Here is a 22,985-nt window from a genome sequence, read left to right on the forward strand (position 1 = left end):
CAAGACATAAAAGTAGTTAAGAACATTTACTATTTTTGTAGAGGACCTGGTTTGATTCCCAGCACTCATAGAGCTTCCTGTAACTGTCTGTAATTTCAGTTCCTATTTCTGGTCTCCAAGACCACCAGGCAAGAATGCCAACTATATGCAGGCAAACATATGCATAAAAAATAGAAATGTCTTTGTAAAGGCCCAGATGTTAAACTTAGCAAACATACATTTCAAAACAGTTATTTTACTATATAATTAAATAACTAAAGGAAGCCACATTTAAAGAAGGAATGTATAAGAATGCCCATCAAATATATCTCTATTAATAAATTCATACAGATAAAAGTTCTAGAATTAAAAATATATGCAAGAGAAAGTAAGCAATCAAGAATAAAAGGCACATGAGATGTCTGAGCTGGTGCTAAGACCCAGTGGTTAAGAGCACTTGGTGCTCTTGCAGAGGACCCAGGTCTGGTTCCCAGCACACATATCAGGTAGCTCACTACTATTTGTAACTACAATTCCCTCTTTTGCCCTTTGTGGACACCTGCATACACATAGTGCACATGCAGGTATGTAGATATACACATGCATAAATTAAGAAATATATGTGAATCTATAGAAGACAAAAAATAAAATGGCAGTTTAACTATAAAATAATAGCATGTGTCAATGTGTTAAAACTATATGTTAAGAGACAGAATGCCACACTAGTTTAAATATAGTTTAAGTTCTGTCTACAGCTGATGAGCACTATATCTAAAGACACAGACTGAAAATATAAGAATGAAAAAGGCTACAAGTTAGATATTTCAATACCTCTATAAACATTAAAACCAAGGAGAACAAGACACCTTTAGTCATGGGAAAACTGTATTTTTCATTTCTACACTGATCTAGACTACATTACTCTTCCACTGTTCACCTAGAGCATTGTTATCTGTAGTCATGCCCTTCTCAGAGACAGTATAAAGTTTGTATCCATTGTCTACTTCAATGAGTTTCTGACAGTCAGTAGATTCATCTTGACAGGGGCAATGGCCTAGAAGATGCCATGAAAAAGAGCTTTTATTTATTTCTTGATTTCCTCAATGACTCATTCATCATTCAGTATTATGTGACTTCATTTCTGCGGGTTCATAAATGCTCTATAGTTCTTATGCTGTTGATTTGTAGTTTTATTTCACTAAGGAGATTCAATATGCAAAATTATTTCAGTGGTCCTATATTTATTAAGATTTGCTTTTTATACTCGGGTATATGTTCAATTTTAGATAAAGTTCCATGACCTGCAGAGAAGAATGTATATTCTGCAGTGTTTGAATGTAGCTTCTTTGGGCTTGTGGATTGTAGCATGGTTATCCTGTACTTTAAGGCTAAAACCCACTTGTAAGTAAGTACATACCACATTTGACTTTCTGGGTCTGGGTTACCTCACTCAAGATGATATATTCTAGTTCCATCCAATTGCTTGTAAATTTGCCTCCAAAACATGATGTCCTTGTTTTTTTTTTTTTTTTAATATACATATCACTTTTTTATTTACTTTGAAAACAAAAACAAAAGCAAAAACTTCACCTTTAAATGTAAGCTGTGTACAACTGGTAATAGTTGTACACAGCTTACATTTCTAAATATTCTAAATATTCTAAATGACTTGAATATATTCTAAATGACTATGTTTTCTCAAAGTTAATTATCTTGGATAGGCCTTCAAACTAAATTCGTCTTCAACTCCATCAGAAATCTGAGAATAGACAAATGACTAAAAACATAAGAAGCATAACATAACATGGTTTCCAGAGCTTAGAGAGGCTGTAGAGACAAATCTCCACTAGCAGTACCCTGTTAGCAACATGTGGCCTCTGTCCCAGATGTCCTTGTTTTTAATAGCTAAGTAAGTTCTTTTTTATTAGGTACTCTGTATTTACATTTGAGAAGTTATCCCTTTCCCCCTTCTTCCTGTCCCCCTCCCCCTCCAGTTGCCTTCACAAAGGTGCACTCCCTCCTAATCACCCCCTTCTCCACCCCACTGCCTTGGCATTCCCCTACATTGGGAAAACATGCCCTCTCTGGAACAAAAGCCTCTTCTCACATTGATGTCAGACACTGCTATCTTCAGCTACATATGCAACTGGATCAACAGGTCTCTCAATGTGTGCACAAAGGTTGCTGTTTTACTCCATGGGGGTTTTAGAGGGTTTGGTTGGTTGATCATGTTCTTCCCATGAGGTTGCAACCCTTTTCAGCTCCTTATGTCCATTCTTTGGCAACCTTATTGGGGTCCCTGAGTTCAGAACCATGGTTAGCTGCAAGCATGCTCAGCTGTATCTACATGACTCTCACATAGTCCCTGAGGAGGCATCTCTATCTGGTTCCTGCCAGTAAGTACTTCTTGGCATCAGCTATAGTGCTTGGGTTTGGTGGCTGCATATACCATCAATGATTCTTTAAAATGAAACATAAATGATAATCATGTGACTAGAGACAAACTTTTTTGATTTGGAGAAGAAAGATGAAAAATTGAAGGTGAATGAGAGGTAATAACACTGGCAGCTCCCAGAGAGGTAGGTTTAAGAAGAATAAAGAGTGGAGGCAGGTGTGATGGCTAACATCTATAATCTCAGAAAGGCTGAGGCAGAAGGGCGACCATGAGTTGGGGGCCATTATTGTCTACAATTTGAAACCTTGTCTCAAAAAAAGACATAAGAAAGGAATTGAGAGTGGAATTCAGGCAAAGGTAAGGGATTCTTTCTTGATAGACATGAGATGATGATGTAGTTAAGCAAATGTAATTGAGTAAAGAAAGTAATCAGTTCATCTGGCTATCAGAACTCAAGAAACAGATAAGCCTTTCCATGGCAAATGTGTTAAAGGAAACAAAAGTGGAGGGAACATTTTGATGGATCATATATAACCACAAAGGGACAAGATAATGAAGATGAATATTAATAATATATTAGGAAATATTAGGCCATGGTGAGGAACATCTAAAAAGAAGAGGCTAAACCAAATATAACATTTTCTTAGGAAGGTTCTAACCATTATAAACCTTTAAAATCAAGATTCTTCCAGAATGGAGAAAAATATTTTCTAAAGGGAATAAAAATAAATGTGTCAGGGAAAAGAAATACACCAAACAGCACACTTAACCCTCATCTGTTCTTTGAAGATTTTGAATTACCTGTTCATAAGATGTTGTAGCTTTTCTTCCTTGCTCTAGATCAACTGCAGCTGCTACAAGTAAACATGTTTTCTGTGCAATCAGTAGTCCTTGATCCAAAGGACAAAAAAGGGACAGCTGATAAGAAATAACCAGAACATCAATGAATAGTGAGAATTCTGTCAGGTGAACACAATCAGAATTAAAATCAGCAACATCTTGTCTGAGTGACAAAATGCTACTGCTGGAAAACCACATGTTGCCATAAAAATAATATAGACTATCATCCTGATTTACAGTTTTAATTTTATATTACTTTTCATTGTTTTTAAGCACCTTCCTGGAGATAAAAAGTTTCTCCTCTTCAGTTTTCTTTCGCAATGACAAGTACTGTCATTTGGCCCTGAATGCCTATCTAGCAATTTACTTCTTGGGTGATGCTGTCATTTATGGGTGATTTTCCCCATGGGAAGTAGTTTTTCCTTTATACTTAACAGAGCCCAAATCAGTACTTAAGTTCTTATGCTTGAAGGGGACAATGTCAAATCTTGACAGGCATTAAGCATAACCTCATCATTAACCCCTGTCCTCTAGGTTTAGGAAATACTTGGAGCTTTTTACTATAATAAAACTCTAGACAACCTTGATTTTTACATGGCAGCCTTACACAAGCATTCTCATAAATGTCAAAGCTAAAATGGACTTATCTATTATAATCATAACCGCATTTATATATAAACTTGCAGACATTTTATTTTATTAGTCCTGTGATGGAGTCCAGGACCTTGTGCATACTACACAGGTATTTCACCACTGAGTTACATCCCTGGCCCTCCAAAGTCTCTGCAAACATTTATGGATAACAATCATGACCTTCATGGAATTAGTAACATTTTAAGTTGTCCAATCTCTTTAGGTCCTGGTTACTTAAGGTGAGGAAACGGTGATCTTAGTTTATTCCAGCTTTTAAAATTCTGAACATTTAATTGGTCTCAATTTATCAGATTGTAATGCTTGCAGATGCAGCTGAGGTTATTCTGGATTTCCTCATCAGCACTTGAACCATTTTCTAACTTTTTAAATGTCTACTTAATGACTATATTTTAAATGCTTAAAGATGAATAATAACAAATTCACAATTTCTTACTATACAGAACCTGTTCTAGGAAACTTAATAAAGGAGGCTCAAACTTCTTAGCTCTCGTTTCAATCCTGGCTGTTCACAGGCATTTACACTACATTTTTACACATTTATTTGTGTGACCTTTCCTAATGTGTGGTAGCCTGTAATACTTATGTTTTAATATGGGACTCTGGAATTCCAGATCCCTTTGCAGGCAGAGAAATAGTTCTTTACTGGTAGAACTCGATAATGTAATGAGGGTCTATACTGAACATTTTTTCTTTTCTTTTTACAATTATTATTTATTCACTTTACATCCTGATCACTACTCCCTTCCTGGCCACTCCTAACCATAATCCGCCCCCCCTCTTCCTTCCCATCTTCCTCTGAGAAGGTGAGATCACAGGGTGTTGTCCCCCAACCCTGGTGCATCAAGTCTCTGCCAGATATGGCTCATCCTCTCCCACTGAGACCAGACAAGACAGCCCAGGTAGAACACATCCCACATACAGGCAACAGTTTTTGGGATAGCCCCTGCTTCATTTGATCAAGACCTACTTGAAGACCAAGCAGCACATCTACTACATATGCTGGGGGTGGGGGGGGGCTACATCCAGCTCATGCACGCTATTTGACTCATGATTCAGTCTCTGAAATACAACCTCCAAAGGTCCATGTTAGTTGACTCTGTTGGTCTTCTTGTGGAGTTCCTATCCCCTTCAGGACCCGCAACCCATCCATCCCCTATTCTGTCACAGAGTACATAATGAATATTTGTGATCAGATTTACCTTATAAGAAACCATGAAAAAGTTTTTCATTGTCTCTAGATGCTTCTCAGATTGCACAGCTAAGTTCCAAGCTGAAAGTTAACATGAAATAAAATAATTGTGAAAAACGGACTCTTTAGTCTGTACCACCATAATCTCTATTGTCAACATTTTCAATGCTAATATGCTGATAAGGGGGTTCTTTGGACTAAGTATATTTTAAGATAAAATTTTAAATGTAAAATTAAATTCAAGAGAAATGAAATAGGGTCAATAAAATATTTTGTTTTTAAAAAAGGAAACTGACTTTATACTTGTGGGGAAAGTGTTTGCTAAGAAAGTTAGTGATTCCTAGCACTTTTGACTGTCCATTCTAAGTCAATACCATACCAGGCACTGTTTCATTTATTGAAGTTTGAGATGTACAAAAAGAATTCTTAGTACTAAACCTATGTATGTATGTATGTATGTATGTATGTATGTATGTATGTATGTATGTATGTATCCAGCTGTAATAATCATAATTAAGGAAAGTGGCCATGAATTTGAAAGAGCATGAAATGTTTGTGGGGCAAGGAACAGGAGAAGCTGGAGGGAAAAAAGGGGGGGATGATGTAATTACATTTTCAGTTAAAAATACAGAAAAAAAAAAAAAAACGAGTCACCAAGTAGTTAATTTTCAGTTAATGAGTTGGCAACTGAAAGTCACCAACTCATTAACTGAAAGTGGTAAAAGGAAGAGAAACTTTAGGAAAGATCAGAATATACTAGCATCAATGGTTAGAGTATTTCTGGAACATTTTCTATTGTCCAAAGGTTAGTAGAAGCCCCAACTAGGTAAACCAATGGGAATGACAAAAATACCTCAATTTTTCCAAACCTTCATAAGGTTAGAGTTACATCTTTCTATACTTAAAAATGTTTATTTTCCAAATATCTTCGAGTTCACATTACTTATTTCCTTTTGCCTAGATTAAAACCTCAAGAAATAATTCCATAAAACAGGAACCGGTTCATAAAGTACCAGTTCACACTGTGATAGTTTTAATTAATAGTTCTTAACTACCTCCATAATTTTATATCATTTTCATTAATTTAGTCCTAGAAAAAAATGGCACAATTCATAATTGTGTCACTTGATGAGTAAAATAACCATATTTCCACATCAAGAAAGATTTTAGCCATTATGAAAAAACCTGCAAATTTCTTTCATGTTCAGGCTTTCTTATTAATGCAAACACTACCTTAACTTCCTTCTTTAAGATTATTTTCACCTTCATGGAGGCAAGGGGATGAAGAGGGGGATGGGAGTGGGGGAAAAGAGGATAACATCTGAATTGTAAATACAGAGAATATGCAAAAAAGGCGGGGGGTGGGGTGGGAGAAGGTCCAGGTAAAGGCCAAAACGGGGATCCAGCCCAAGGGGAGGCCTCAAGGCCTGACACAATTTCTGAGGCTTTGGAGCTCTCACCAAAACGGACCTATCATGACTGCCCTCTGAACGACCCAACAAGCAGCTGAAAGAGTCAGATGCAGATATTTGCACCCAACCAATCAACAGAAACTGGTGACCCCTGTGGTTGAACTAGGGGAAAGCTGGAGGAAGCTGAGGAGGGTGACCCTGTAGGAGGACAAGCAGTCTCAATTAATCTAGACCCCCAAGATCTCTCAGACCCCGGATCACCAACCAGACAGCATACACCAGCTGATATGAGGCCCCCAACACATTTCAGAGGACTGTGGAGTCTGGGTTCAGTCAGAGAAGATGCACTTAACCTTCAAGAGATTGGAAGCCCCAGGGAGTTTAGATGTCTGGCAGGGTGGGTGGGGTGGGGACATCCTCTAGAGACTGGGGGTTGGGGAGGAGTATGGGATATGGAACAGTGGGAGGGTGGACCAGGAGGGGAATAAAACCTTGAATGTAAAAATAAAATAAAAGATTTAAAAAAAGAAAAGAAAGATTATTTTCACATTGTTTAAATGCTAAAGTTATAGAAACTTCTCCACACATGAATATAATGCACTTTGATCACAGGGTAAACCTCTCTGTTTTTCTTTCTTACCTCTTAAACAGATCACTATTTTGATTTCTAAAAACCAGGTTTGTGTGTTTTAACTGGTGTATAAATTGAATCATACATTATGTACTCTTTAATGTCTGGTTGTTTCTGTTCAACAGTGTATGTCTGAGATGTATCCATACAGTTGTGTGTAGTTTATTTTTGGTGGATCATATCAAGGAATATATTCAGCTTTCTAGAGTAGGTTTAGGAAAATAACTTGTGAAACTAAAGTTATAATTCATCATTTTGTTTTTGACCACTCTCCAAACAAAAGGGAAAAGTAAGCATAGAATACTTCATTATGTGAGATACCTACACTATTTCATATGAAATCCTTAATAAATAAGTGATCTTGCATAAGAGATGTATATATTCCTAGTTTATATACAAAGAAACCAAGATTAAGCAAATTATACATATATAACATAACTTCAAAACAAAGAGACATAATCTATTAGATCAAAAAATTTCCGTGCCCACATATATTTTTACCTATTTTCCTGAACCAATTGGCATCATTAACCATAGACTCCAAAGTTGAGGGAGCTTCATTAAAACATTGAGAAAATTTCAGGAGTGCTGTATCGAATAGGAAAATAGAAAAATTATTATATCCTAGCAAAGTTTTTAATCATTCTTTAGAAACAGTATAAATCTAGAAAATTTATTTCTGTGTATATATATATGGTTGCATATTAAAATAATCCAAATGAAGAAAAAGCACTACTAAACTCCATGAAGGCACTAACTCAAACTTTGAGTGAACAAATATATTCTTAGAGAGAAGTATAAATGTAATTATTACAATTATTCACTACTTGAGGCACATGCAAGGAGATAAAGAATGGGAATAATAATTAAAACAGTAAAATAATTCTTAGTATGGTTGAATCCCCGGGGTTCAATCTCTAGCACCAAACAAAACACCCCAAAATAATCATAGTATCAGTAGACTGGCATAATATTTACTTAGCTTCCACAGTAAATATAATGTAGAACCAGAACATGCTATCATCACCAGAAAGCATTTATTACTTACCACATGCTCTTCTCAGAAAAAGAGTAGCAACCAGCAAAATTTTCATTTGAAAAGTTTGGCTTTAAGCCATTTCTCTATGTTTATAATCTGTATTTGAGGTATAAAAATCAACTATTGCTATAACTGGATTAAAGTTTCTAAGGTATAGACTTTGGCTGTTCTCAGAAATGAGAAAACCTTTGAACAAATGGGATACCATCCAAGAAAGCATGGCCCTGGTAAAAAGAATATGATGTCGTTAGACACTAGTTTAAGGAAGTCAACAGGAAAGATTACAAGTAGACAGAGAACAGGAGAAGGCACAGACTTTTGTAAATAGGTAAAATAAAAGAATAAGCAATGAAAGTTAGAATAAGAGGTCACATAAAACCAGCAGGGTTTAGAGAATTTCATTTGTCTTGAATTAATTATTGAATATGTAATCATAGGACAGAAAATTAAAAGGGAGGGAAGAATAAAAGGAAGAGAGAAAGAATGAATGAAAAGGAAGAAAGGAAAAAGAGAGAGAAAGAAAGGATAAAAGAAAGAAAGAAAGAAAGAAAGAAAGAAAGAAAGAAAGAAAGAAAGGAAAAAAGAAAGAGGAGGGAAAGCATTAGGAAGGCAAGTGTCTTTAAAACAAATTAGGATAAATAAGGAGCTGAAATCCCATTAAGATGCTAGCAATGTCAAACACTTCCTTCTTGTGAATGAAGAAACTAAAATAGATCCTTGTGGTAAACATTAATAAAGTATACCAAATTTAACTAAAATATTCGGTTAGAGTCAGTATGTTCAATATATTTGGAGAATTCAACAGAGAATAGAGGCAAGATGAAGGACTAAAAATAAGCAAGAACAAAATTACCTGTATTCAAGTAATTCAAAAGTCTACCCATTTCCTTCTTCCTAAAAATTAAAAAAAAAGTTTTTAAATTGTTATAAACATTTATTATAGAAAAAATAACTGAAAAACCTATTTGTGTCTGAGAATTGGGTTAAAAATGCAAGCTGTACTGTTTTTAGTTCAGTGATAATCCATGACTTCAACACAATTGCTCCACTGTAAGATGTAGTTACTCATAAACAGTGTCCTCACAGTTTTTCTTAACAAATATTGGACTGATCACAGAGTCCCCAATGGAGGAATTAGAGAAGAGACTGAAGGAGATGAAGGGTTTTCCATCCCATAGGAAGAACAACATTATCAGTTAACCAGATCCCCCAGAGCTCCCAGGGACGAAATCACCAATACGTAGAGAAAACCATGGCTCCATCTGCATCTGTACATAGCATAGGATGGCCTTATCTGGCATCAATGTGTGGAGAGGTCCTTGGTCCTGTATAGGCTCGATGCCCCAATGTAGGGGAATACCAATGTGGAGAGGCAGGAGTGGGTGGGTGAGCACCCTCATAGTGGCAAGGGGAGGGGAGATGGGATAAAGGGCTTCTAGAGGGGAAACCGGGAAAGGGAATGACATTTGAAATGTAAACAATTAAAATATCCAATAAAAATAAAACAGTGGGAGATAGGGCTTGGGGTATAGCATGGTGGTAGAGCACCTGCTTAAAGTGTGAGGTTCAGACTTTATATATAAAGAAGCTGTATATCTTTTATTTAAATGATTTATAAGTACAAATATTGTCTAAGTGATCAATGTTCCCACTCCTAGTACAGTTAAACTAAAACCTGTCAATGAAACTAAACATTGATGCTAATGGAAGCTAGACTTAAACATATAAAGGATAAATAAATAATGAAGGTTAAATAAATAATTAAATAAATAAATAGATAAATAAGTACTAAGTGGGATAATACTGACTTCTTCACCTGGATAAGTGTACAAGATATGAAGGAGACACTAAGGGAATATCCTCAACGAAGAAACTCTTTGTCTTCTGAGTGAACTGGGAGGAAGGGGCTGGAAAAGGATGTTGATATGAATGCAAATTTTCCCAAAGGGATAAAATACTAGTATGAAGACTATGTACTTTCTTCTAATCTCCTTCATATCAACTTAGTTTTCTGTTCCTGACCTATTTAAGTAGTTTGAAGATAATGTCTACTACAAGTGATAAAAAGAGAATTATTTGTAAGCAGGAAACTATACCTATATTTTTATAGTCTTTTAAAAATGCATGCTCCTGGTTGTCCAGGAACTCATTCTTTAGATTAGGCTAGCCTTGAATTTACAGACATCTCCTTACCTCTGCTTACTAAAGGTGGAAAAAGAAGGATTATTGTGAGTTCAAGGCCAGAATGAGATACACAGTGAGTTAACAGACCACTTTGGGCTACAGAGTGAGACCTATATCAGAAAATGTGTTGGAGAACAGTAGCCCCTTAATAAGTGGTGGTGAGAAAACTGGATATCCATACATAGAAGACCACAACTAGAGCACTGACTCACCAGTATAAAAGTCAACTCAAATGATCAAAAGCTTTAATGTGAAACTTGAAACTATTTCAAGAAAGCAGTACAAACACTTCAAAATATTGACACAAGCAATGATTTCTTTGATAGGGCTTTAGTAGCTCATTAAAAAAGCAAGAATTCATAAATGAGATGGTGTTCAGTTAAAAGGCTTCTGCATAACAAAAAATGATTAAAAAATAGCCTACAGATAGAAGGAAAATCAATTAGCTAATCATATGGTAAAGGACTAATATCCAGAATGTATAAATAATTTTTAAAGTAACACTGAAAGAATACTAGAATCAATTAAATGGACAAATGAGCTGAAAACACACTTTCCAAATAAGTAAGTACAAATGGCCAATAAATAGAAGAAAAAATATATATTATCAAGCCATCAAGGAAATGCAAATTATAATGACATTGAGATTACAGCCCCCCCCCCCGTTGGAATGATTTTTATAGAAACAAAATGAAACTAAAAAGCAACAAGTACTGACAAGGACGTGGAGAAAAATGAACACCTATACTCCATTGGTGGAAATACAAATTAGTCCAGCCATTTCTAAATCAGTATAGACGTTCTTTTAAATATTAGAAATAAAATTGCTATATCATCCAGGAATACCAATTCTGGGTACCTGAAAGAAATGAAACTAACACTCAAGAAAATATATGCGCACTCATATTTATGGCTACACTAGTCACAATAGCCAAGATATGGAACAAGCCTAGATGTTAATGAGCAAATGAACGAATAAAGTATGTCTGTCTGTCTGTCTGTCTATCTGTCTATCTATCTATCTATCTATCTATCTATCGATATATACACACATACATATACAATATATATACATATACATATATATATATACATACATATATATATATATATATATATATATATATATATATATACACACACACACATATAAACTCCCTATACAGTGGGAGTTGATGCATTTATTAGACTAAGGTTGCTGTCTCAATCTGGTACAGCATAGTTCATAAATCTAATGCTCATTATGTTATTATTTTTTATACTCCAGATTTTATCGCCCTCCTAGTCTACCGTCTGGATGTTCCACATCCTGTACCTCCCTGCCTCCATCTCCACGAGGATTTCCTCACCCTCCCCACATCCCTCCAGACCTCCCCATTGCCTATGGCCTCCAGTCTCTTGAGGGTTGGGTGCATCTTCTCTGACTGAGGCCAGACCCAGCTGTGTATGTGTTAGGGACCTCATATCAGGTGGTGTATGCTGCCTGGTTGATAGTCTATAGTGTCTGGGAGATCTCAGGGGTCTAGGTTAATTGAGACTACTGGTCCTCCTATAGGGTCACCCTCCTCCTCAGCTTCCTCCAGCTTTTCCCTCATTCAACCACAGGAGACAGTAGCTTCTGTCCATTAGTTGGAAGTAAATATCTGCATCTGACTCTTTCAGCTGCTTCTTGGGTCTTTTGGAGGGCAGTCATAATAGGTCCCTGTTCTGTGAGCACCCCACAGCCTCAGTAATAGTGTCGGGACTTGGGACCCCCCTTTAGCTAGATCCCAGTTTGAGCCTGGTTCTGTGCCTCTTTTTCCTCTGGCTCTTTTCCACTTTTGTCTCTGCAGTTCTTTCAGACAGGAACAATTATGGCTCAGTTTTTGACTGTGGGATGGCAACCCCATCCCTTACTTGATGTCCTGTCTTTCTGCTGGAGGTGGGCTCTACTAGTTCTCTCTTCCCACTGAAGGGCATTTCACCTAATGTCCCTCCCTTTGTGTCCTGAGAATCTGTCACCTCCCGGGTTCCTGGTACATTCTGGAGGATCCTCCCACTTCCTACCTCCCAAGATTGCCTGTTTCCATTCTTTCTATTGGCCCACAGGGTTTCAGTCCTTTTCTCCCACCCAATAAATACCCTATCATGTTCTCCTCTTCCCCTCCCAGTCAGTCCCCTTTCCCACTCAGAACCTCCCTTCTCCCCACTCCTGTACTGCTTTCTTCTCCCTCCCAAGTGTGATTGAGGCATCCTCACTTGGGCTTTTTGGCTTGTTAACCTTTTTGAGTTCTTTGAACTGGATCCTAAGTATAATGCTCATTCTTAAAAGTAGATTTCTTTGGTTAGAATGGAAAAAAGGAGAAACAACATTGAGAGAACCCTAATGAAAACTGGGTTTAACGTGACACAGTATTGGCTTAGACCCCTTAGTTATAATGTCTTTATTTATCTGGTAAAGTATGCTGATGATGGAGGCTGATTATAGGTAAATAGGGAGAAGGGATATTTGAAAAATCCCTGTACCATCTCATCGATTTTGCTATAAACCTAAAACCATTCTCTAAACAGCAGTGAGTTAACCCAGCCCAGAAAGACAAAACACGGCGTGTACACTTTCTCTCATCTGTGGTTTCTTGCTCCAAATTCTCAGTGTGAGTATAAAACATGGAGGGACCACAGAAGCCAGGAAAGTATAAAGGAGCAATAGATGGGAGAGAGGTGCTGAAATGGAAATAGCAAGATGCAGGTGACATGAAATGGGAAACAGAAAAAAAGGGAGGAGGTTCCAACTCTGGAGGAAGTCAGTTAAATACAGACAGAGAAGGGGGAAAGGGACAAATAATATCAAGGTTTTGTGATAAAGCCTCAAGGGATCATATTATTTTATATTTATCTAAAATTATATTTAATATATGCAAGTATGTGTTTACATATACATGTTATACATACATGTGTATAATATTATATGTACATATATTTTAAAGAAAGTTCAGCCATGTGAGCTGCCAATGTCCCTCCAAAGAAATATATACTAACAAAAACTCTAGTACCAGGAAGGAGTAACCTCCCTTTGAATGGTTGGTCAGCATAATGCAGGTGACTCTCAAAACGAGACTATCCAGGCAGCCCTTGGTTGCCTGTCAGGTTGCCTCTCAATGGCCCCAATTGCTGAAGACGCTTAGGACACAGGCTGTAGATGATTAGAGCTGGATCTAACCTGAAAGCCTCTTTCTTGCACTCTAGTTCCCATGGTGACGAAAAATATACAAGCTGCCAATTGAAGGAAGCAATTAAATAGTTTTCCCTAGCTGCAACACCTATAAACCATGACAATTACCAGCAAGGTAAGGTATATGCAAAAGTGCAATAAGTGGCACTCACACATTTGAGGTAACCAGCTGTCTAATTGGACTTTGAGACCATTTGATAGAAAGAAAATCATGCATGGAACTTGAAACCTAGCCAAGTTTCTGGGGCCAGTGAGGTCATGGACCTTAGAATAGGAGCTTCTACTGCCACTTTGCTAGGCCAGCATAATTCCTTACTACATTCTAAATCTTATCCTGATACCCACAGATGAGTGTAGCTACCATCCCTCATCAAAGAAGACTCTCTTTATAGCAGATGAAACCATCACAGAAAACCACAACAGGGCACAATGCAGAAATCAATATATCATAGGGTACCAAGCCTAGTGAATATATTTATAATATAGCTTTTGCATCTTGCTCAGGAAACATCTAGAAATAGCAAGAAGAAAGATTACAAAAGAGCCAGATCATCAGGAAGTCTTCCATGAAAGAATCTCTCCTAGAAGTTGCTACATAAACAATGACATTATCAGTGGATATAGTGATGTAAAGGGGGAAATTTCTTTCAGGCTACTAATGACTGCTGGGAGTAGGAGAATTAGCCTCTGAAGTAGAAACTTAAGGGTTCTTTGGAGAGTCAGTTATGTTGGACAGTATTTTGCTGGGACAGACACCTGAAGGAACATTTTGTGAAAGTGGACGGAGGTGTGAAAGGCTAAGGCAGACGCGTGAAGGAATGTCTTGCTGAAGCAGACACAGGAGAGAGGATGTTTTGCTAAAGCAAGCATGTGAAAGAACACATGATGGATTCTTTGCTAACAAAATGCATGTATTGGTCCACCTTATATCGAGTAGGTGAGCTGCTTTTGTTGGGACTCCATAGAGTGAAACACACCAAAAAACGTCCAGTGGTGTGCTGCAGTTTGTTGCCACTTCCAAGGACTCGGGCTGATTGGATGCGCGTGCTGAGGCAAGACATGCTGATGACATGTGGTGTTTGGAGGGTATAAATAGGACTCCATAGAGTGACAGAGAGAGGATTTGTCTTGCTGATACAGCGCAATGCTTGTGTCTCTCATCTTCACTGATATTCACTCCCCTGAGAGAGACACAAATGAGAACTTCTCCTGGTGTTCCTGCTGGTCTTTCCTGGTAACTCAAGCCATGGCTGTGGCCTGGCTGTCTCTGCTAGTTCATGTCACCACTGTTTCCAACCCAACTCAACTGAACTGGACTGCCAGTGAGTGTATCCATGAAGTGTTTGCAAGTGGATTGAACTGCTGCTGCTGACCTGTAAATCAACCGGCTGATTTCCAGACAACACAGATGGGAGTTGCTCTAAAGAACCTTTCTTAACAGGCCTGCTTCCCTGTATCCTTCCTTTTCAACTACATCTGGTGGGTGGTGGGCTACAAAGAAGGTTAAGTGTTTAAGAACAATCATTAAAAATAAGATTTAAAAAATTAATGTTATAAGCCTCTCCCAGAGGGAAGCACCCTTACGGGTTATCAGATGAGTGTGTCAGCCCTGAAAACATATACACACAAAAAATACAAGCAGACTCAGAGGCTGGACTTGAACATATTTGTGCACATACATGCATGTGTGAGTGTGTGTGTATGATAATCATAATAAAAAAAGAGACTATAAGAATGGGAGAGCATGGGAGAGTCTGAAGAATGGTACTTGGGAGGGGCTGGAGGGAAGAAAAAGAAGGAAGAAAAGTGACGGAATCTCTTTCAATTAAGGTGGGGAAAATGCAGTACCTGACCAGATATAATGGTGCATGTCTTTAATCTCAGCACTCCAGACACAAAGTCATGGAGATCTCCTTTCGAGGCTAGTCTGAACTACACAGTGAATCCCAGGTCATCCAGCCATGGTTACATACTGAGACCTTGTCTCACAACTAAACAAAAAACAGTAACTATTTTTTGAAGATAAAAACAAGTGGGAGTAAGGTTTTAGGAGAAAGAAACAGAAGATGAAGATTACAATATGTGATATACATGCATCATAATGTCATAATGAAACTCATTGTTTTCTAATATATGAATTCTAATACAAAATCAGTTAAGTTATTATCAAAAGTCTGTTTTAAGCCAATAAAAGTTAAAATAAACTTCATACACAATAGAAAAACCTAAAATGAGCAATGAACAGAATAGAAGACCATTTATTTCAAAAAATAAATATGGATGCTCCGGGAAACTCAACTAAGGATATTTATAGAAAATTGGGTAAGAGTGGCTTTAGGCAGGAGTGATGACTTACTCTTAGATTCATGAGTTCTGCAGAACTGCAGCAGAAGAATCATGAGTTCAAGCCCATCCTGAACAACAGAGCAAGGCCTCATCACACGCATAGGTACACACAACCCACACCCAAACCAGCCCATTTCAGGAAGTAGTATTATTTAATACAGCCTGTGCTTCCTTGGGGAGGACTCTTAAATGTCTTATAAGTTCATGTACAATCAATTTCTATAAAATCTTTCCAGTTTGATTTTAAACTAAGCTAAAGTTGGCTTGACTGATTTAATTCAGTGGCTATACAGAACAACCCAAACCATTTTAAATAACTAAGCACACAACTTACACAGATATTATGTGCTGGATAGATTTATGTTAGCTTAACACAATAAAGTTACCTGAAAGGAGGGAAACTCTATTGAGAAAATGCCTCCATAAGATCTGGTTGTAAGGCTTTTCTTTAATTCGTAATTAATGGGAGCAGTCCCAGACCATTGTGGTTGGTGCCACCCCTGGGCTGGTGATAATGGGTTTCTGTAAGAAAGCAGGCTGAGCAAGTTATGAGAAGCAAGCAGCACCAGACTTCTCAGCAGAGACTATGAAAGCTAGAAGACCCTGGACATACATCATACAGACTCTAAGAGAACACAAATGCCAGCCCAGCAAAACTCTCAATTACCATAGATGGAGAGACCAAGATATTCCAGGACAAAACCAAATTTTCACAATATTTGACCACAAATCCAGCCCTACAAAGGATAATGGAAAACCCAACACAAGGAGGGAAACTACACCCTAGGAAAAGCAAGAAAATAACTATGCAAGAAAACCAAAAGAAGACAAACATAATTCTATCTCTAACAATAAAAGTAACAGGAAACAACAATCACTATTCCTTGATATCTGTTAAAATCAAAGGACTCAATTACCCAATAAAGAGACATAGACTATCAAACTGGATACGTAAACAGGATCCAGCATTTTGCTGCATATAGGAAATTCATTTCAGAGACAAAGATAAATGCTACCTCAGAGTAAAAATCTGAGGAAAAGAAAACCTTCCAAGCAAATGGTCCCAAGAAACAAGCTAGAGTAGCAATTCAAATATAGAATAAAACAGATTTTCAACCAAAAGTTCTCAAAAAAGGTAAAGAAATTCTCATTCTTGAATAGCTATGCTCCAAATACAAGAGCACCCACATTCATAAAAGAAACCCTACTAAAGATCAAAGCAAGTATTGCACCACACAAAATAATAGTGGGAGACTTCAACACCCCACTCAGATCAATAGACAGATGATGGAAACAGAAACAGTACAGAGACACAGCAACACTAGCAGAGACTATGAACCAACTGGAATTAATAGACATATACAGAACATTTCACCCTAAAACAAACAAACAAACAACAATATACCTTTTACTCAGCACCTCACAGCACCTTTTCTAAAACTGTTTTGTCACAAAACAAGCCTCAACAGACATAAGAAGAGTGAAATGCTCCCATACATCTTATCAGATCAACATGGACTAAGGCTGGTGATTAATAACAACAAAGACAACAAAAAGCCCACATACACATGGAAGGTGAACAATGTGCTACTCAATGATAACATGGTCAAGGAAGAAATAAAGAAAGAAATTAAAGATTTTTTTTTTAGCATCTAATAAAAATGAAAGCACAGCACACCTAAACCTATTGCATGCAATGAAAGCAGTACTAAGAGGAAAATGCATAGCTCTGGGAGCCTCTAAAAACAAACTGGAGAGAGCATACACTAGCAGCTTTACAGCACAGCTGAAAGATCTACAACAAAAAGAAGCAGATATACCCAAGAGGAGTAGACGGCAAGAAATAATCAAGCTCAGAGCAGAAATCAAACAAATAGAGACAAAAAGAACAATACAAATAAATCAACAAAACCAGGAGCTGGTTATTTGAGAAAATCATCAAGATTGGTAAACCCTTAGCCAGACTAACTAGAGGGCACAGAGAGAGTATCCAAATTAACAAAATCAGAAATGAAAGGGGAGACAAAACAACAGAAACTGAGGAAATTAAAAAAATCATCAGGTCCTACTACAAAAGCCTATACTCAACAAAACTGGAAAATCTGGGGGACATAGACAAATTCCTAGATGGATACCAGATACCAAAGTTAAATCAGGATCAGATAAACCATCTAAATAGTCCCATAACACCTAAAGAAATAGAAGTAGTCATCAAAATCCTCCCAAATAAGAAAAGCCCAGGACCAAATGGGTTCAGTGAAGAATTCTATCAGACATTTATTGACAACCTAATACCAATACTCTCCAAACTATTCCACAAAATAAAGTCAGATGGAACACTACCCGATTCATTTTTCAAAGCAACAATTACTCTCATTCCTAAACCACACAAAGATGCTACAAGGAAACAGAACTTCAGACCAATATCCCTCATGAACATTGATGCAAAAATACTCAATAAAATCCTTGCAAACCAAATCCAAGAACACATCGAAATGATCATTCACCATAATCAAGTAGGCTTTATCCCTGGGATGCAGTGATGGTTCAATATACAGAAATGCACCAATGTAATCCATCATATAAACAAATTCAAAGAAAAAAGCCATATGATCATCTCACTAGATGCTGAGAAAGCATTTGACAAAATTTAACACCCCTTCATGATAAAGGTATTAGAAAGAGCAGGAATCCAAGGCCCATACCTAAACACATTAAAAGCAATATACAGCAAACCAGTAGCCAACATCAAACTAAAAACTAAACAGTGAGAAACTTGAAGCAATCCCACTAAAATCAGGGACTAGACAAGGCTGCCCACTCCCCCCCTACCTATTCAACATAGTACTGGAAGTCCTGGCTGGAGCAATTAGACAGCAAAAGGAAATCAAAGGGATACAAATTGGAAAGGAAGAGATAAAAACATCACTGTTTGCAGATGACATGATAGTATACTTAAGTGACCCCAAAAATTTCACCAGAGAACTTTTACAGCTGATAAACAACTTCAGCAAAGTGGCTGGATATAAAATTAACACATACAAATCAGTAGCCTTCCTCTACTCAAAGAACAAACATGCTGAGAAAGAAATAGGGAAAAGATACCCTTCAAAATGGTAACAAACAATGTAAAATACCCTGATATAATCCTAACTAAGCAAGTAAGAGATCTGTATGACAAAAACTTCAAATCCCTGAAGAAGGAAATTGAAGAAGTTCTCAGAAGACAGAAAGATCTCCCATGCTCATGGATTGGAAGGATCAACATTATAAAGATGTCCATCTTGCCAAAAGCAATCTACAGATTCAATGCAATCCCCATCAAAATTCCAACTCAATTCTTCACAGAATTGGAAAGAGAAATTTACAAATTTATCTGGAATAACAAAAAACCTAGAATAGTGAAATCTATTCTAAACAATGAGAAAACTTGTGCGCGAATCACCATCCCTGACCTCAAGCAATATTACAAAGCAATTGTGTTAAAAAAAAAAAAAAACTCATTGGTATTTGTACAGAGATAGGCAGGTAGATCAATGGAACAAAATTGAAGACCCAGAAATGAATCCTTACACTTATTGTCATTTGATCTTTGACAAAGGAGCTAAAAACATTCAACGGAAAAAGAACAGCCTCTTCAACAAATGGTGTTGGCTCAACTGGCAGTCAGCATACAGAAGAATGCAAATCGATCCTTTCTTACCTCCTTGTACAAAGTTCAAGTGCAAGTGGATCATGATCTCCAAATAAAACCAGGTACACTGAAACTATTAGAAGAGAAAGTGGAGAGCTCATAGGCACAGGGAAAATTTTCCTGAACAGAAAACATCAGTGCCTTATGCTCTAAGATCAAGAATCAATAAATTGGACTTCATGAGATTGCAAAGTTTCTGTAAGGCTAAAGACACTGTCAATAAAACAAAATGGCAGCCAACAGACTGGGAAAGGATCTTTAGCAATCCCAAATCTGATAGAGGTCTAAAATCAAATATATACAAAGAACTCAAGAATTCAGACCCCAGAGAATCAAACAATCTTATTTAAAAACGGGGTACAGAACTAAACAAAGAATTCTCCACTGAGAAATACCAAATGGCTGAGAAGCACCTAAAGAAATGCCCTGGGAAATACAAATCAAAACAACCCTGAGATTCCACCTCACACCAGTCAGAATGGCTAAGATAAAAAATTCAGATGACAGCAGATGATGGTGAGGATGGGGAGAAAGAAGAACAGCCCTCCACTGTTGGTGGGGTTGTAAGCTGGTACAACCACTCTGGAAACCAGTCTGGCGGTTCCTCAGAAAATTGGACATAGTACTACATGAAAATCCAGTTATTTCACTTCTGAGCATATTCACCAAAGGTGCTCCAACATATAATAAGGACACATGCTCCACCATGTTCTTAGAAGCCTTATTTATAATAGCCAGAAGCTACAAAGAACCTAGATGTCTTTCAACAGAGGAGTGGATACAGAAATTGTGGTACATTTAAACAATGGAGTAACTCAGCTATTAAAAACAATGACTTCATGAAATTCCTAGGCAAATTGATGTATCTAGAGAATATCATCCTGAGTGAGATACAGTGTGATCATCCTAGTCACAAAAGAATAGACATGATATGCATTCACTGATAATTAGATACTAAGCCCCAGAAAGCTCTGAATATCCAAGAAACAACTCACAGACCATATGAAGCTAAAAAGTGGGGGGCAAAATGTGAAAACCTCTGTCTTTCTTAAAAAAAAGTGTATAGCAACCTTTTAGAGTATGGTACACCTAAACCTTAAATCATCTTAAATCATTAATATTTAAAAGCTAAGAATGAAGCCTTGTGGCAATCCTTGGTATTTAAAAGTCATCAAGTTTAATCTTTATACACCAAGAAAACTTTGACTATTTCCATCTTACATTTTATACTTTATATAAATATATATATTTTATACATAATGTACTTTATGCTCATTTTAACTAGTAAGTTTTTAATACATTCTATCAAATCTTTAAAAAAAATCAAGTACTGATAAAAACATATTTATATAGTTTATGCAAGATGCTTTTAAAATCTGTACAGTTATCTCTGTTTTTTAAAATAAAGCTATTTAATTTTAAAAAAGAAAGATCTCTCCAATTTTACACACACTTCTCAGGATGGTGTGCTTCAGAAAGAACACTTGCAACAGGAAGACATAGACCTTACGTTCTAGAAGTCCCCAAAACATCCAAGACAAAAGCTTGAGTAGATCAGATTTACAAAAAAAAAAAAAAAAAAAAAAAAAAGAAAGAAAGAAAGAAAGAAAGAAATATGGCTGTATAAATTCAGAGTAACAAGGGAAAAAAGAATCAGCTAGAATAGTGTTGCCATGTTTGGATTTTGAATTAGACAAACGTTCTTCCACCATCGTGTGTTCAAAAAGAGGAAAACACCTTGCTGGTGATTTTTATTTCAGCATGACTCCTCTCTGTCAATAGCCTTGCTTGGTGCCAGGGAATGATTTTTCCAGAAAGGCCATAGGTACCTTCACACATTTGCTGCTGTAACTACTCCCACCCACAAAACAGCAATTCTCCTTTTTATCACATTCTTCACTTTGTATAGTAATTATTTAACATGTCTATCTCCTTTGACAGACAGGAGTCCCTGAGAAGAAGGATCAGGCTTTATTCATCTTTGCATCCTGTACTCCCAGGAGCACTTTTCCCAGAGAACACACCCACTGAGTACTTGTCAAATAAATTAATAATAAAGCAAAAAAAATGAGGATTTATGAACTGTTAAGTACTCTTACTTTGTGTATATTCACTTAACAGAATGACTTCTCAAAGGATTGCATTTTTTACCTTTTATACATATTAATTCACAGAATTATAGAAACTCTATGAGGCATACATTGGTATTATTTCCATTTTCCAGATGAAAAAAACTGAAGGAAAGAGATGATAAGAATGTTATCTAAGCTACCTATCTCATAATTATTTATAATATGAATCAAGGGAAGATTGGTTTAAAATCTATATTAGATTCATCTACTACACAATGTATCTTCATATATAAGGTTTCTATTACAGCTACATTAATTTTTCTAATGGTAAATACATCATTTCTCTTGAAATAACTTACTTCATTTCAGATTCTGGCATATTAAAAGCTTGTGGAAGAATAACTCGAATGAGACACCTGTGTAAAAAGCAATACAGAATATGATTCTTAGGGGTGAGAATGCAGTTTCCTGGTAGAGTACCTGCCAATTTGACACACAAACTAAAATTGTCTGAGAAAGAGGAACCACAACTGAGAAGATCTGTAAGATCTGGCTATTGGGCATTTTCTTAATTAGTGATTGAGACCAGCCTATTGGGGTGGTGCCATCCCTGGTCTGGTCCTCAAGTTACTTTTGGCCATGGTGTTTCATCACAGCAATAGAAAGTAATCTAGGATAGAGGACCTGGTTTTCATCCCCAGCACTGTGCACAAGGAATGAAGGGACAGAAAGAGACAGGGAGGGAGGGAAGGAGGAAAGACAGCATAAAGGGAAGAAGGGAGAGGGAAGACAGAGAATAAGAGTTAAAGCAAGAGCAAGTGAGAAAGATTCTTAGGAAGAAATAGGTTGAAGTTATTATTTCAATTTATTAACTTTGATTATCCCAAGATGCAGAAATGAAAAAAGAGGGGAAATTAGTCCTTTTTAAAATTAGTCTTATTTGTAGATCTTGATATTGCTTTAAATTTTGTGATTAAAAACATAAACTTTATGATTTTTGAAGTAAAATTTAATGAAATAATTTAAAAACAAACATATTATTTACAATAAGCTAGTTAACAGTTACAAATTAATATCAGAACAAAAACATCAAGTATGATATACAAGTCTTTATATTTTTGCTGTAGGAAACCTATAACTGGTTTTTTAGTCTTACAGAAGAACCACTAATCTTTGAAAAGATTTCGAAGCATTACTACAAAATGATATAATGGAGTAATTGATCATTTCAAACCTGAAAGTGCTTTTTAATGAAATACTATCTGAACCTGTGACAGTGGTACACTACTACCCTGTAATCTCAGGGCTTGGGAGTCTGAAGCAAGATGGTTTTGAGGTT

General features: G+C 36.7%; 1 protein-coding gene across 1 annotated transcript in view; it reads right to left on the reverse strand.

Annotated features, from left to right (window-relative positions):
- Positions 1-22,985, reverse strand: part of TEX11 (testis expressed 11) — a gene marked incomplete at both ends in the record, with an annotated part of 185,322 nt that overhangs the window by 43,429 nt on the left and 118,908 nt on the right. Inside the window, 5 exons of the mRNA XM_080910083.1 lie at positions 3,176-3,292; positions 5,068-5,138; positions 7,602-7,688; positions 8,993-9,033; positions 22,006-22,062. Of these exons, the coding sequence (XP_080766209.1) occupies positions 3,176-3,292; positions 5,068-5,138; positions 7,602-7,688; positions 8,993-9,033; positions 22,006-22,062 (373 nt within the window). The remainder of the gene's footprint in view (positions 1-3,175; positions 3,293-5,067; positions 5,139-7,601; positions 7,689-8,992; positions 9,034-22,005; positions 22,063-22,985) is intronic.

This window comes from Micromys minutus (genome assembly GCF_963924665.1).
Source record: "Micromys minutus genome assembly, chromosome: X".
NCBI classification, from domain to species: domain Eukaryota; kingdom Metazoa; phylum Chordata; class Mammalia; order Rodentia; family Muridae; genus Micromys; species Micromys minutus.